The sequence below is a fragment of the Cyprinodon variegatus genome, unplaced genomic scaffold (assembly GCF_000732505.1).
Source record: "Cyprinodon variegatus isolate N-32 unplaced genomic scaffold, C_variegatus-1.0 Scaffold291, whole genome shotgun sequence".
NCBI lineage: Eukaryota > Metazoa > Chordata > Actinopteri > Cyprinodontiformes > Cyprinodontidae > Cyprinodon > Cyprinodon variegatus.
The window spans coordinates 150,921-166,966 of record NW_015150744.1 but is presented as its reverse complement, the minus strand read 5'-3'; the positions used below and the strand labels follow the sequence as shown (position 1 = coordinate 166,966).

The window sequence follows — 16,046 nt, the reverse complement described above, 5'->3', positions numbered from 1 at the left end:
TATTTTAATAATCCCAAGCCGAATTGCCTTCGTTACATTACATTTGTAAAAGAGTGACTATAGGACCAATTTGATATAACACAATTTAACACAATATATATAATTAGGGGGTTCCTACTCCATCTCGCCATCAGTCTGGAGGTCCTTGGCCTCGAAAACATTGAAGACCCCTGGCCTAGGATGCAGAAGTTCATCCTGCTAATGGCAAGACACCTGACTCGCACTAAAGTGTTGATGGTGCTAAGAGGGCCCTGATGCTTTTTTTGCTCCTCTAAGTGTGCACCTGTGGCTACAATGTATCAGACAGCATGGGATACATTACCGTTGCTATGCTGATTATATTCAGCTATGATTTCCCATCAATCCTAATAGGTGTTAACACTAGTGTGTACTGTTTAGCTTTCAACACTAACCACTAGTGTTGGATGAATCCATTCCTGATGAGTTGAATTTAAGAGTTTCATTCCAAGTGACTCACTGTTTTATCTGTTTAATATGTTCAAAAGCGCTACTTTAATTTGATCTGGTGTGGATAAATGTAGACACTTTAAAAGTGTTTAATTCAACTCCCTGGGAGTTGAGTAATAAGAATATTTTTTTTTTGCATTTCAGGATTCCTGGATGTGCATCTTTCCATCTTTTTGTTTTCTGCACCAACTTTTCCCTGCATAGTGCAAGGAAGCGTTCCCTATCTGTAAGTGGGCCGTCCCTTGCGAAATGCAGGTCAAACAGCAAAGACCTGTAAACCAAACTTTCATGTAATCCATAAAACCCTAAAAGAACCAGAAAAGGCATTCCCAATCCAGAGAGGCCAGACCTTTAACTAAGGATGATTGAGGATGATTTATTCTGATCAGTCCAAATATATTCATGTTCTGGGACTTGCTTCTAAAATTTATTTAAAACTTTAGAGAGCAAACTGCATCATAAAAAATAAAAAAACACGTCGGGGAGAAAATTACTGGTGTTGATTGGTAGAAATCTTGAGAAAAAGTTTGGGGTTGTGAAAAAATAGTATCTTGTAAAAATGTATGGCTTAGCTGGTAAAAACATTCAGATAGGATGTTCTAAGGACACCTTCAGTACTGCAGATGTTAACACAGCTGGCTATGTTAACCAAGTTCTCCATGGCCCAGACACGACACAGCAATCTCTCTGCCAGCAAAGGTCTCAAAGGCAGCCTTAACCAAATCTGAATCCGTATTCACTGCCTGAACAATAACTGTTAGATTTAATTCTGGGTAAAACTATAACAAGAAATAGTATTTTCCTTGCCAGCCATGCATAGAATGTGTTAAAGAGATTAAACAAACTCCCAATAACACATTCATAGCAGGCAGCTATAAATACACAGACGATCAAAGGAAAGATGCGATGATCTATTTTCTGTTGCAAACACACTGTCCCATGTGTTTACTTCACTCCACTGCGATAATTTGTTTTTTTTTACTTTCCCTCCTCTGCGAAGATGAAAATGAGTTTTGGCAGGTAACAGAATTTGGGTTTAATATTTTGCTCCCGCTTGAGCACTCAGCAGCTGTAAAGAAATAGACCTGTCAGTGCCAGCTTCTCTACCACAGCTTGTGCAGAAAGGGAAATAGAAAACAACACATTCTATGAAAACACAAATGTAACTTAGAATCCAAAAGACTCCAACTAAATACACTAATGCTGAAGCGCAGACATGAAATGAGCAGCAGAAGTTAAAAAATGTCTCCAGTTGAGTTCTTGCTTTCTTCTATTCACACATAAACTTAACAGATATGTCTAAAACCTTTTGCACGTCAATCAAATCTATTTAGAACATTTTAGAAATGACTTTTCTCTTTTGGTAAGTCGTGAGGGAAAATATAATTAAAGCAGAAGGCTAAAATGTATGTTCTAAACAGATACTAAGGCCAACTAAATGCATATGATTAGGCTGAACAGAATAAGGGCAAAGTGATAGCCTTGTGCTATGAATATTTACTGTTTTTTTCCTAATGTTTTTTTGTTTTTTTCACTTTTTCACTTTGAATTTTGTTCCATTCTTCTTGTTGCAAACAAAGTAGATTTTTTTTTATTATTGTTTTTTTTTTTTATTATTATTCTTTTTTTTGTTTTGTTTGGTCTTTACTCGCAACAATAATGGGACAAAATTAACCCCAATATTTGGATTAATTGATTTTCTGGTGGATCAATTAATTTTCTAATGATCATATCCTTATGCATCTGAAGCAACAACCATATCACTATGGAAATGTTTGGTAAATTACAACCAAAATGAACCACAAATACATTAAAAAACATCCTATACATAAACGTCTTTAAAAAAAGCTAACCAAAAAGCTCTGTGTTAAAGCGAGGAACATTTTAATAATCAGACCAAGAATACTTAGGCTCAAATGATCAACCAAAACACTTTAATGAAAAGAACTGAAGGTCTAAAAGACCAATATAGCTACTTTCCGGCTCAGTGCACTGTTCTGTTTAGATGTTAATCTCTGTAATTTAATAAACATGGCTCTGCATGACTAGAGCTCAGACTTTAAATAAATTGTGTGTTTTTTTTTTTTTTAACATGACGATCTTAAAAAAAACCCTGCTGTTTTCCCTGATGCTGATTAACAGCACTGTTTTGTACGGCATATCAATTAAATCTTTGAAACTCAGGAAAAGAGGCATAATGATGAAGGTTGTAAAAAGGAAGTGATGAAGTGATGAAGGAAGTAAACAGCTTCTACTTTCAATGTTTTGTAAGATTTTTACTTTAATGTTGGTAAACGTTTTATTATAAAGCAGTACCCTCAGCCTTATGTTTACCCAAATTTACAAACATGATTATATTACTGCAAATGCTTTATAGATCATTAGCTTATGATCATAAATCCTGTTCAGATCAATTATGTAAATTTGTTTGGAACTAGATCATACAAAAAATGTTAGACACAGCAAATGCTGGTAGTGATTTTAAATTAGATTGAAATTATTAACATATATAAGTAGTGTAAATAATGTTGGAATGATCTATCACTGCAGTAAGGATTATAAAATGTTCATCTTGGACAAGTTTAATTATACAGAAGTTGATTTTCACCCTATATATTGTTTGCAATGTCTAAAACTAAAGCAGCACAAATGGCTTGTTCACAAGTTGTTTTGGGATTTAGTTACTCACCCCTGCTCCTCCATCATCTCTTGGAGCTCCATGCATTTCAGCTCCACCCTCCTCTTCCTCTCATGGTCCAGAATCTCTCTGTGCGGCTTCTTCACCAGGACGGGCGCCAGTATTACCTCCTCTTCCTCCTCTGTCCCTGGCTGACCCTCCTCAGTTTTGGCCTGCAGCACCGCCGTGGCTGCCGGCCCTCCTGCACCCGCTGCTGTTCCGGGTTCAGATCCAGGGACTACAGGTTGGGCCACTGCGTTTACACCATCCTTTGGTGATGGCACCCTTGTTGCATCGTACATGATTACTCTGTGGAGGCAAAGAGAAAAGCACATTGATAAGTGGAGTTCATAAATCCCATGTTATGCTTATGATGTTATGTTTAATTATTTCTATATACTTTGGAACCATTTCAAACATTTACATTTGTTGCCTGCAACAGCAAATGTGTGCTTAAAGAAACCAACACATCTTTCAAACTGTAAGATGAGGGGTTTTGATTCAAATATCTTTAGACAGGTTGCAGAGTTCTGCTTAAAGTGAGCAGCGAACATGGCAAACTTTGCATATGTCACCTTAAAATGATACAGACAAATGCACATCCAGAAAAGACGCAGGTAGCAGTTTCTGCCTGAGTCCTGGAGCAAATAAAGACAGGTTTGGAAGGGAGAAGGGTGTATGGGTTCATTTGTAGTAGGACAAAGTAAAGGTAGAACGGGAGCAGAGGGTAAACTGTTCCCTGGCGTTTAACCTGGAGCAACGAGACCAGTGACGGATGAGATTGTATGCATTTACTTTCTTTGAAAGTGACTTTATTCACCTATCTGCTTCTTTTACTCGTGAAGTGATGAAGCTGTCACTTCACTGTATGAAAAGCATCTGGTGAAGATGCAGCATGGATCATGTTCTGGTCGAGATAAATTGTTCCTCTAAGGTCAACACGGGTACATGGAGATGGAGAGGTGGGGGATTTGCATCACCGTGACTCTCAGATGCCACCCAGCATCGCTGTTCTTCTTCTTCTATGACAGATAGCTTCATTTTTCACAAAGGACACAAAAAACAACAAACAGCAGATGTACTTCATCACTGTCAAGAGAGGATGATGATGCAGCTACATGCGGCTGGAGCTTCAGGACTTCCACGTTTTTATCTTTATGCTGTGGGACTGTGGCAGTGATGTGCTTCTCTGCTGCTTGCAGTGATCTTTGACTAGTTAATGGGGATATGTTAGCGTTTTAACGTGCTGTGCCATGCTAAACCAGGCATGGATGTGTGCGTAGCGATGCTGCTCTTGGCTGATGGAACAGTTGGCGCCACAGCAGGAAGCATCATCTCCTAATCTGTAATACAGTAAATCAGCACCTGATAATCCATGACAGCAGTCTGTGATACACATACGACTGTCTGCAAGATATGGCATTTATCACACTTTGAAACTACTTTCAGGTAAACCTAAATGAACAGGGACCTTACAAAGGTCCTTTACTGACACTAATATGATCAGCAGGGAGTTCTTTGGGTAATGAACTGATATAAGATCCTTCTACATGAACATAGTAGGACAATAGCCATATTTCCATTACAAATGTCAGCAAAACTATGTTGATATTCTTATAAACTCGGAAATACAAAGTCCTGCAATTGAAGTATTTACATGAAATAGCAAATACAATTAAAACTGCATGTGTATATTTTTGTTCATGCGATAAATCTGAAAATGCCATGTTTCAGCTACATATCATCCTCCAGCTACTTCTGGTCTTCTTCTTCTTCATCTTTTTAAAATGTAAAAAGTTCCAGCTGAACATCACATCACTTGCATGATGCAAAAAAAACGTTTCAATTGCTGTTTTGTGAAATATTACAATTTCGAAACAACTGGAAAACAACCCTATTAAAGTGTAAAAACGCTTTTGTAATCACAATTTGCACAATTTGAGGGACAGCGGATACGTGGCTAATGATAATTTTTACGTCTCCAACAAAAAACAAACAATTATTAACAAATTAAAAAAACATTTACAATGCACTGAAAATGGAGGGCGTGGCAATACATGCACTTCATGTAATCTCAAGCTATGGCTGCTGAATGCATTAATTCTGGTTCCCTAACTTTTGTTTAAAAGAAAGTTTTAGTGCCCCATAATCTCTAATCCTCCTTTCAACTTTAACAGCAGTTAAACAATGAAAAGTCAACAGCAGTAAATCAAATATGCAAAGAATTAAGCAACAATCTACTTAAAATCGCAAAAACTACCACCATTAAAGTGCAATTATATTAGGTTTAGCCATTTATTTTGTTGTGTGACCATTAAGATTTTAGCTTGCAATTGATATATAGATTTAAAAAAATCTAAAACTGATTTATTTACTAATTTTCTTCCACTACAATGACAGTTCATCACCGCGGGGGTCAATCCCGCACTTTTGGAAACCACAGCACTAATAAATTGGCCGACATATATGCACATATTGGCCATAGACAATACAAAAAAAATAAACGCTAACATTTGCCAAAAATATAGACACACAGATGTATCTGTATATCTCTAAAAGGCGGTGGATGTTTTTGGTGATCAAAGCATGGGCCTTTATAAATGTTTTCTGAGGTTTTTAAACAGGAATAGCAATACGTCAAACATTCACTAACATTGTTTCATACAGATGTAATCAGCCTATATATCATCCAACAAAAATTATTACAAAAAACATTAACCAAAAAAATGAATGAAATATTTGTATTAACGTTTTGTTTATTAATTTCACGACAAGTATAATATTATGATGCTATGGTTTCCATTAAGGAAAACCATACTGGTTCTGTAGTAGAAAGTGTTATGAAGTCAGAGAAAACCTAAACATGTCTGTTCAAGTCTGGATGGATCTCTCAGAAACGGGGAGAGAAAAGACACAAATGTTTTTTTTTTTTTTATTGGATGTCATGTCTTGGCCGACTGAAAAAGCTGAAGGTAACACTCCCAACAGATTTCGCCATATGGGCCCATCCACGTGTTAAAGTCAGGTTCTGCTGTGATGAGCTACAATAAAATGAAGATATCATTTGAAAATTGGAGAGGCCTTCTGTGCAACAACAGATGTGGGCTCTGCAATGGTGTGTCTAAGCTTGCAGCCTCATTACACGTACCATGTTAGTCTGTCTTGTGAAAAACAGGAGCAGAAACAGAAAAAAAAGACAATAAATTGTATCAGGAAAGCTGTGAAGCCACTCGGCTGATCGTGTTTAGGATCTCTACAGGAGATGAAGGTCTCTGTTCCACCGCTATTATAAGATCATCTGCTACGTGAGACAATCACTGGACCTAATCAGCCATTTTGAAATGTTCCTAAAGTGGAGTCTGGGCCCCTGGAAGGGTCACAAGATATAAAGTGGGGTTCACCAGATGGTTTTCACAATCATGATGTGATCCCTGAGGTATTTGGAGGCTTGAAATACATCAGGTAATAGGTAAATTGTGACAAAATAAGTAAAAGTTATATTTATTTATTTATCTCATACATTATTTATATATTATACATAATAAAATGCACATTTAAATAATTAAATATCCTTATATTACATTTCATTTAATTAATTCCTTTATTTAAAAAAATGATATAATTATTTCACTTTATATGTATAAATAGAGGGCTGCTCAGAAAATTAAACTTTGAAAAACTTCTTATTCAAAAAAATTAGAGAAACTGCTGTTATCTGAGATTTCTTTTTCATAAAAAATTCTATTATTTTTCACATTTAACTTTCAATTTTTTTTGAATTTTTAAAAGATATTTTTTGCAGATTTGACTTGGGCTGCTCAGTGGGGCAGTGGGTAGCATTGCTGCTTTGCAGCAAGAAGGTTTTTAGTTCGATTCCCAGCCCGGGGTCTTTCTGCATGGAGTTTGCATGTTCTCCCAGAGCATGTGTGCGTTCTCTCTGGGTACTCCGGCTTCCTCCCACAGTCCAAAAATCTGACTGTTCGGTTAATTGACTTCTCTAAATTCTCTTTAGGTGTGGTGTGTGTGAAACTTTGTTTGTCCTTTTTGTCTCTGCTTGTCCTGTGATGGACTGGCGACCTGTCCAGGGTGGACCCCGCCTCTCGCCTGTAGACAGCTGGAGGTAGTCACCAGCACCCCTCACTTTATCCCCAGCTGGGATAAAGCGTGACAGAAAATGGATGGATGTATAAATAGATATACAGTTAAATAACATATATTTTTATTTAAAAAATACATAATTAAAGAAATTTACTACAGACATTCATATATATATACAGTGTATTCTCATTATGAGTTCGTATGAAATCGTACGAAAAGTTATGCACCGTAATTTCGTACGTTTTGGACGTTTTTTTCATCATATGCGCATGCGCATCTTACACACCACTCAAGAAAATAGAATTTAACATAGAATTAACCCTAACCCTGACCCTAACCCTAAGATATAAAACAGCAAGCAACGTAGTTAGAGACATGAATAAGTGATGATTGCACTGTTTTTCCCAGTTTCACGTCCGTCCGCTGATCTGCTTTTTTTTTCTGTCTGCCAGCGCACTGATGTGGTTTTTTAAGGAAAAACGTCCAAAACGTATGAAATAGTGTGCATAACTTTTCGTACGATTTCATACGAACTGATAATGAGAATATGTTGATATATATATATCTGTGTGTGTGTGTGTGTCTAATATTACATTTTTTTTTATTAAATATTACATTTAAAATAATTCAACAAATAATTAAATGTCATTTAAAAATATAATTTTTTCAAATAAAGGTATTTCCCTCCAGCTGCGTCTGTTTTTGAGCAGCATCCAACCTTAAATGACAGAATCAAAGCCTGTAAATAAAACCATGCATGTGCCAGGTGTCGGTCTTTGCTGAATGTTGAAAGCTTACAATAATTCCCACTTGAGCATCGAGATCTTTCAATTACATGGTGGCTGGCAGCCCACACAGGGCTGACTGATCTTATACACGCCGTAGATGGATCATACAATTAAAGCGCAATTAATAATGATAATTGGTCACAAGCTGAAGAGAAAATATCTTAAACACATTAGAAAGTTAATGTTGCATGAAGTTAAGATGACATAAGAGAGGAAATTACCCATATCTCTACCATGATGCTCTGTTTTTTTTTTTGCTTTAACGGGAGGTTATCGTCAGAGATCTTTAACAACAATTACTGAAGCTTATGTCATGGCCTGCGGCCGAAGACAAACACCTGAGTACCTTTAATAGAGGAGATGTTTATTTATATGTCCCCGAACAAATGGCCATCTGGTCCTTCTCACAATGGAGAAATTAACTGTCTGCATTTAACCCATCCCCTTTGGGGAGCAGTAGGCTGCCACTGTGCAGCGCCCGGGGAACAAATGGATTAAAAAAATAAAAGTAAAATAAATCCTATTTAGAAACAGATCAGAAGAAATGTCTCTTACTAAAAAAATAATTAATAGTAATAATTGAAACCATGGTCAATTTGAAGTTGTCTTTCCCAGCTCTGCATATGATCTTTTTTTTAATCAGGAAGAAAAAATAGCCAATCAGAGCATCCTGTCTGCTGTTACTAGACAGAGATGAAAATCATGGCAGTATTCTGCCTCACCTTTACACTCAGAGATAGTGGAAGTTCTAAAAGATATGAAACCAGTTCTACTGTCACTTGTAGTTTCTATTCTGCTGATGTTGTGGTGCTTCTCAGGGGAGACAGAGCTGCTGATGGTAAAAGATGAAACATTGAAGTGCACATCTCATTATTTCATCATAGTTACTCTAAGAACAAAACCTGTAAAAATGATATCTAATAATGATCAAAGGAGCTCTGGAAGCCTGTAAAGTAAATCAAATCGGTGCAGGATGTGCAGGAAGGATCTTTCCTCCATTTAAAGACAATCATATGGACTTGTGTTAATGTAACAAATAAAGCAATTCCAGTCCTGCTACTTTCAGGTTAGCATCTGGAAATGATGGTGTTGGTTAAAAAGGATCAGTTGTCTCTGAACGTTATGCTGATAGTGAGCAACACTAGAAAGGATTTCATTATTTTACTTTCCACCATCGTATCACCACCCTGGTGATCTCACTAAACAAGGACATTCACACTTTATTCCTATCCCTCGTTTCATTTTATGTCGAAGGCTCTGTTTTTAGATTGGTGTTCACGTTAGAAAAGCTGCTACCCCTCCTATCTAAACAATATTAGAAAGAAAAGAGTAAAAAACATTAACTAATTGAAGCTTATCTGCTTAACAGCTGTTAAGAGGCAGCAGGGTTTATTCCTATTGGTAACTTCAGCCTAAGTTCTATCCACTGAGGTTTGGCTAAATAATCAAATATATCTGTAATAAAAACAAAACATGAAGGCAATACCAGGTAAGATGAAAGGTCTTTAATTTATATTTTAGCTTTTCTTTGAGTTGTAACAATAGACTTCAGTAGTAGGGCTGGCAAAAAAAAATCGATTTAATCGATTTTGAATCGATTCCTTTACATTTGTGCTAAATCGATGTTTAGGGAATGAGATCGATTAGTTTTATAATGACGTGTGTGACGTTCACATTCAAATGAGCAGGAAAGATGCACTCAAGATTAGTTCACGACAGACAGCTGCAAATATAGTCAATAGGTTGATTGAAGACATTAACAAATGGGGGCTGACCAGCAAACACCCTGTAGTTGTTACAGATAATGCTGCATAACGGTTTATGCAGCGGAGATAATGCAGCTCATGCATGTCTGCTGTGTCCCTGTTGTGTCACGTCTGCTTGCTCAAGTGAGGCTTCACTTTTTCACTTTTCACAAACAACTTTGCACTTTTGAGACAGTTATGTTCACATCTCAAGTTTAAACTGTCCAATTTACAAGTTTGTGTTTAATATGACAGGAAAAAATAAAATACATGAGTATTTTGAAATACGGTTGAACCACTTTCAATACTGTAAAAACAGATCGAATCGCAATTAATCGATTTAGAACTGTATGAATAAAAATTGAATCGATTCAGGACTTTGGCAAAAATACCCAGTCCTATTCAGTAGGGATGTCAAATGTCTCTTTTCTGAGCTTTTGGACTGAATCCATCAAAGCTTCTCTTTACATTCTGTATCTGAGCATATGATCGTGTTTAATAATGTACAGCAGGCCTCTTTAAACAAATAACGCATGCATAACCATCTGCACAGTGATTACAGTCCTGATGGACCCACATTATGTAAACACAGTTTACGCAGCGCTTTACTGTAATTATAGGAGAATAAAGATGGCAGACAGATAGTAATGGATATTCTCCACAATTAAGGTCTGTGGCAACTCAGTAGATTTGGGAGTGTCATTCATGATGCTCCCCTAATGTCGATGAGAAGCTAAACTCATCTGCAGCTGCATCACTGCTGCAACAAGCCAACATCACTGCAGGATAATTTGGCGTTTTTAATTTCAGATCTACTAAAGCAACATGTGGTGAAAAAGGAAATCTCCCCTTATCACCCCGTCTTTTGTAGGTTGCTCTGTGTCCTGATCAATGAGTGACAACTGGGCCTCGTCCAGCGGCGGCTGTGATTACAGAGTGGCAGTACTGGGGTCCTGACCTTAATGGAGACTTTCACAGCAAACCTGCAGGATCCCTCTTGATGAGTTCTTCACGAATCTACCTGTGTGCCCATGTTCCAACTCCTGCCAAGTAAATCCTCCTATCTCCCACTGTCCTTCCCATCGTTCTTCTCTCTAAAATAATCTCCCCCCGTTGCTGGAAACGTGTGTTTCGTTGTCAGGCTTTAGGCACCTGCAGAATGTGGTTAGCTCTCACAAGGTCACCGGTCTTTATTCCAGGCACGTCAGATGGCTGTCGGCTGCCAGGAAACAAACAGCCTCAACTGCTGTTTCTTTTTTTTTTTCTACTTTTTTTCTGCTAGTTAAATGCACGGTGCATACGAAATGAGCAGCAGTTCTGCACGAGGCAAATCAATATGACAGATGTGCACTGTGACCTTTGAAGATGTAAGAATCTAAAGTTTAAATAGGCGATGACTGCTGCATAACAAATTTAGCATTTTTGCTCATAAACAAGAAGCTTTGCGGATGTAATTATTTTATGAGCGGGAGCAGCTCCACATTTCATCATTTACCTGACTCTAATGAAAAACATGTTAGAATGAGATCTAATCGTGGTTCAAACAGGCTCTGGAAGCCGGAAGCATGGCAGGGAATTGGTGCAGAACTCCACTGATAGCATTTAGTAAAGCAGATGCCTTTTCCAAGCAAAAGCCCTTCAGGCAATGCCGGGAATCAAGGTAACCAAACAAATACAGCTTGAATCAACATATTCTAAATTAATTAGTGGAATCAAGGAAATACAAAATGATTTGAAGTAGAATATCCATCCATTTTCTCCAGCTTAGTCCTTATCAGGGTCGCGGTGGGGCCAGTGCCTATCTCCGGCAGTCTATGGGCGAGAGGCTGGGTACACCCCGGACAGATTGCCAGTCTGCCTCAGGGCAAAACAAAAGCACACAACCAGGCCAATTAACCTAACATTTATGTTTTTGGACTGTGGGAGAAAGCTGGAGTACCCGGTGAGAACCCACACATGCTCATTGAGAACATGCAAACTCCATGCAAAAAGACCCCAGACCGGGAATTAAACCCAGAACCTTCTTTCTGCAAGGCAACAATGCTACCCACCACACCAGCATGCAGAATAGAAGAGAACAGTGGCAGGAAATCTTTGATGATTTTTATGAGGGAAAAAAACATGTTGGTAACCTTAAATACTTGAAAAAATGTTTGTACTATTTGTTATAATTTCAATGCGTTAAAATCAAAACCTTCTACAGAAATGTTAAGGACCCTCACAGAATAGAACATAACAGAAAAAAAAGTGACAGAAATAGTTTTAAAGATATTTTCTTTCTAAAGGAAGTGTGATGTTCAAGTCCTGCATTCAAGCTCGTAAATCGAGCTTCACTGATGTTCAGCTGGCAGACTATGGAGTGAATTTTGTTCCATTATTCCAAAAATGCTTTTTAAATGTGTATTTAAAAGGAAGAAAAAAACAGTTCGTAAATAGAAATTTAAAAAGAAATGAAACTGTGAAAAACATCTAAAAAAAGGTTGAAATGTTTTGCTGTTTTCTCAGAATTATTTTTTCCCAATTTCATGTATTAAAAAAAAAAGCATTGCATATTTCATATTTTTCAAATTACTCTTTTACAGAAGAAGGTTTTTTACAAACTGCATTCTTTACAAATTGTGTTTTAAAGATAGCATTCTCTTTAATTCTGAGTGTGGGCTTTTATTCAATTTAAGGAGCAAAGATGCATTCCTATTGGTCAATGTGCAAACCTACAGAGAGTGTTTGTGTTTGGCTTTAAATCAAGAGGATATCAAGTGTAAAAAGATGATTTGAAAATAATGCAATTCATAAAACACAATATAAAAAAAGAGAAATTTGAAAATACAAAATCTGAAAAAAAAAATTTTTCAAAAAAAAAATAAATAAATAAATGAGGTTTTTTTTTTTTACCCAACTTGATCAAATAAAATCTAAGAAAACAGCAAAGTTATCTTAATTTTTTTTTTTTGTTAAGAAGTATTTTAGAGTTTTATTTCTGGATCTGAAAATTAGCTTTACAAAACAAGTTCTTTGCTTGGAACAATAATATAAATTAATTTTAACTAATTTAACTTTAAAGTTTTTGCAGGTTTAATTGTTTTTTATTTTTATTATTACCTTCTGTTTAGTTTCCTCCATATACAAATCAGTCTCTAATGAAGAAACAAAATCCCACCTCATGATGCTACCTCCACCATGCTAAAGATAAGGAATCATTATCAGAGTAATGTGCATTTTTCCACACATTTACTATCTATTAGCCATTTTTTGGCCGGTCAGTTTGTGGATGATCATGTATTGGGGCTCTTTTATTTTTCAAGGATGTTTAAAACAGTCACACTGGAAAAAATGTAAAATCTAGATCAGTTATTTTTTCTTACAATGACAGATTTTTTTCTTGAATTGACGAGATAAGTGAGACACTTTGCCAATGGATCAAGACAACTTACATTTAAAATTCAATTCAGTTTATTTATATAGCGCCAATTCACAACACAAGTCATCTCAAGGCACTTTACAGTTAAATAGGAAAAAATTGCATTGTCTTATTTTCAGTGCGTAATGAGTAAAAATATTCATTAAAGACTAAATACACTTAATCTAAGAAATGTTGACTTATTTCTAGATCAGTTTTGCAGTGCAGATGTGAAAAGCTTGGAATATGGCTTCTTAACCTAACCCTGCTTTAAACTTCATGTCAGCTTTCTCCCTGACTCCTCTACTGAGGTTTTGGATATATATTTTTTTAATTAATGGCAGAAACACTTAAAAATAAGGAGAGACTGATTGAATATCTGTCCAACCTCAGGTATATTCTTCACATTCATTTTGATTGTCTTGTAGCATATCTTTAGTCTAACACAGAAACTCCAGTGAGCTGCGTTGTGCAGTTTCTCCTGGGAGAGATGATTAGCATCAGAGTGCTCCTGACATGATTAGTGGGGTCAGTGGCAGGGGATAGATGGGCTCATCTCTGTGTGCCTGACTCACTCTGGCTGTCAAAACAAGGCACAAAGAAACACAACTTTGCCTCTGCACTAAACGGAGGCTATTTCAACAGGAAAATGTTTCCAAATTATCCGCAATTAGCTCTCTAACCTTCTCTGCATAATGAATGTAAGATGATTAATTTCAGCGCCAGGTAATTTAGTCTTCCAGTGAAAATCTAGTGGAAAATGAAAAAGTTTAACACTTTCAAATGAATGGTTTTAGTTATTGGAAAGTATTATTATCAGACATGACTCATCTTAGAACAGAAAATAAAGGAAATTTTTTGGACATAAAGCATAATAACTTTTTTTCTTTTTTTACTTAGAAACAGACGTGTAACTAAAATGCTGTCTAGGGGGCAAATTATGTATTTTCTATTAGATTGTTCATTTTTTCTGCAGCCTCCAAGTAAGAAGTAACATAAAGTAGGTCATAGCTTATAAAGAAAATCTTTCAAATGTAGAATTCTCTTTTTGCTTGATAAAAATTACAACGATTGAATGAATTATTGAAACTATTTGTTAAATAGCTAAAATAAAATATAAATACTGGGCAAAAGCAGATGACTTTTGGTCCCTCCATCAGACATAAAAAAAAAAAATCATATGTATAAACTATATTGGCAAAAATATATGCTCATCCATCCAAATAATTGAAATACAGCATTCCAATTACTTCACTGGCCACTAGGCATACACTGTGCGACTACTTTCTGTTCCAAAGTGACTTTGGTCCAGTGCAAAAAGCAAAGTCAATAAAGACGTGCATGTTAGAGTTCGGTGTGGATGAGCCTGACTGGTGTGTAAAGTCCTGACCTTAACCTTAAAGAAAACATTTGGGATGAATCAGAGCAGAGATCGACAGCCATCAGCATATGATCTTCTTTTCAGGAAGTTTGCTCCTAAACCTAAAATAATATGAAAGTAATGGTTGGTGAGGGAATACATTTTGCAATACAACGCCTGTATTGGAAATTACAGACCTATATGAAGCTAAGAGACGAACAACCTTCAAACAACTACAGAAATAATTTCAATAAGGGATGAGAATAAATGCTATCACTAAAAATAAGTTATAACTTTCATTAAAAGACAAGCACACCTCATTTACTGTTGACACTGTTGATGAATCTCAATAACTTAACCCTCTGGAGCTTCTAAAGTTAAGCTTTTCCTGTAATCTTAGTGCTTTTTCTTATTTAGCTGCTAACTTTAGTTTTTTTTTTTATCTAACTCCAGTTTTGTGGGTCTGTTTTAAGTCACAGAGTCGCACAGATTTCTGTGTCTCAGAAGGGAAATGATTGATGAAAACTTGAGTTTCTCTTTTATGGAGGAACTATAATCTTTTTCACTTTGGGCTAAGAGGTAGTTTATCCTCGTTCTGTCATGAGATCGGGTCTATCGGTTGGTCTCCTCAGTGGTTCTGATCAGCTGATAGCAAACAGTGGATGATGGATGTGAAAACCATCAAACTGGTTTGCAAACGCTGAATCATACCATTTTTAGCTTCATTCATTTTTATTGAAATTGCTGCATTATCATAACAACTTGCTGCCTGTTTCCTTTCAGAACCTTTAGTCTGGTATATCTGTTGTCATTTCCTTCCTTCTGTTTACCATGTTGTTGTTTTTTCAGGCTAGAAACACTTTCTCTGCACTGGCACTGTGTTTGGGATCATTGTCATACACTAGAAAAAAAAAAAATCCTTTGCAAATTAGATGGATCAGGAATTTGCTGTACTTCCCATGATCCCATTAATTTGGCAGTCCCAACTAAACAAATTGGAACACAGCACTGAAGCTCAACCCAGACAGCAACAGGGCTGAAAGATGGCTGTAGACACTCAACGCTGTTTCCTTGTCTTGTGCACTTGATGCAATCTAGCAAAAGTTACATTTATCTTCCTGGAAGGAAGACGGACAGTGAAGGAAAAACTTTAGACAAGTCGTCTATAAAACAAACAGCTGTGGAAGCCCACATTCAGTCAGAGGTTTAATCATTTAGAACAATCTGTCAGCTAATATCTTGGACTGCGATATAAATGCTGATGTCAAATCTTTATACGTAGATTCAACCGCATCTAGGATTAAAGGAATAGTACACCCAAAACATGATTAGCCTTCATTTTCTACTCACCCCCATGCTAAACAACACTCTGGAGTACTTTTTTGATATCTCAAATGCATCTGGAGATCTGGGAGGCTTCTTGCTGTCTGCTGACATTCAAATAATGGAGGTCTATGGTAGGGTTGTCAAAAGTATCGAAACTGAAAAAAGTATCGATACTGAAATGTTGTAT

At 36.5% G+C, this 16,046-nt stretch overlaps 1 protein-coding gene across 2 annotated transcripts in view; it reads right to left on the bottom strand.

Annotated features, from left to right (window-relative positions):
• srrm3 (serine/arginine repetitive matrix 3) overlaps positions 1 to 16,046 on the bottom strand; it is a 119,369-nt gene that overhangs the window by 51,020 nt on the left and 52,303 nt on the right. For both annotated transcript variants that reach the window (XM_015383671.1, XM_015383672.1), the window contains exon 2: positions 3,158 to 3,454. In XM_015383671.1, the coding sequence (XP_015239157.1) occupies positions 3,158 to 3,447 (290 nt within the window). In that variant the 5' untranslated portion in view covers positions 3,448 to 3,454. The remainder of the gene's footprint in view (positions 1 to 3,157; positions 3,455 to 16,046) is intronic.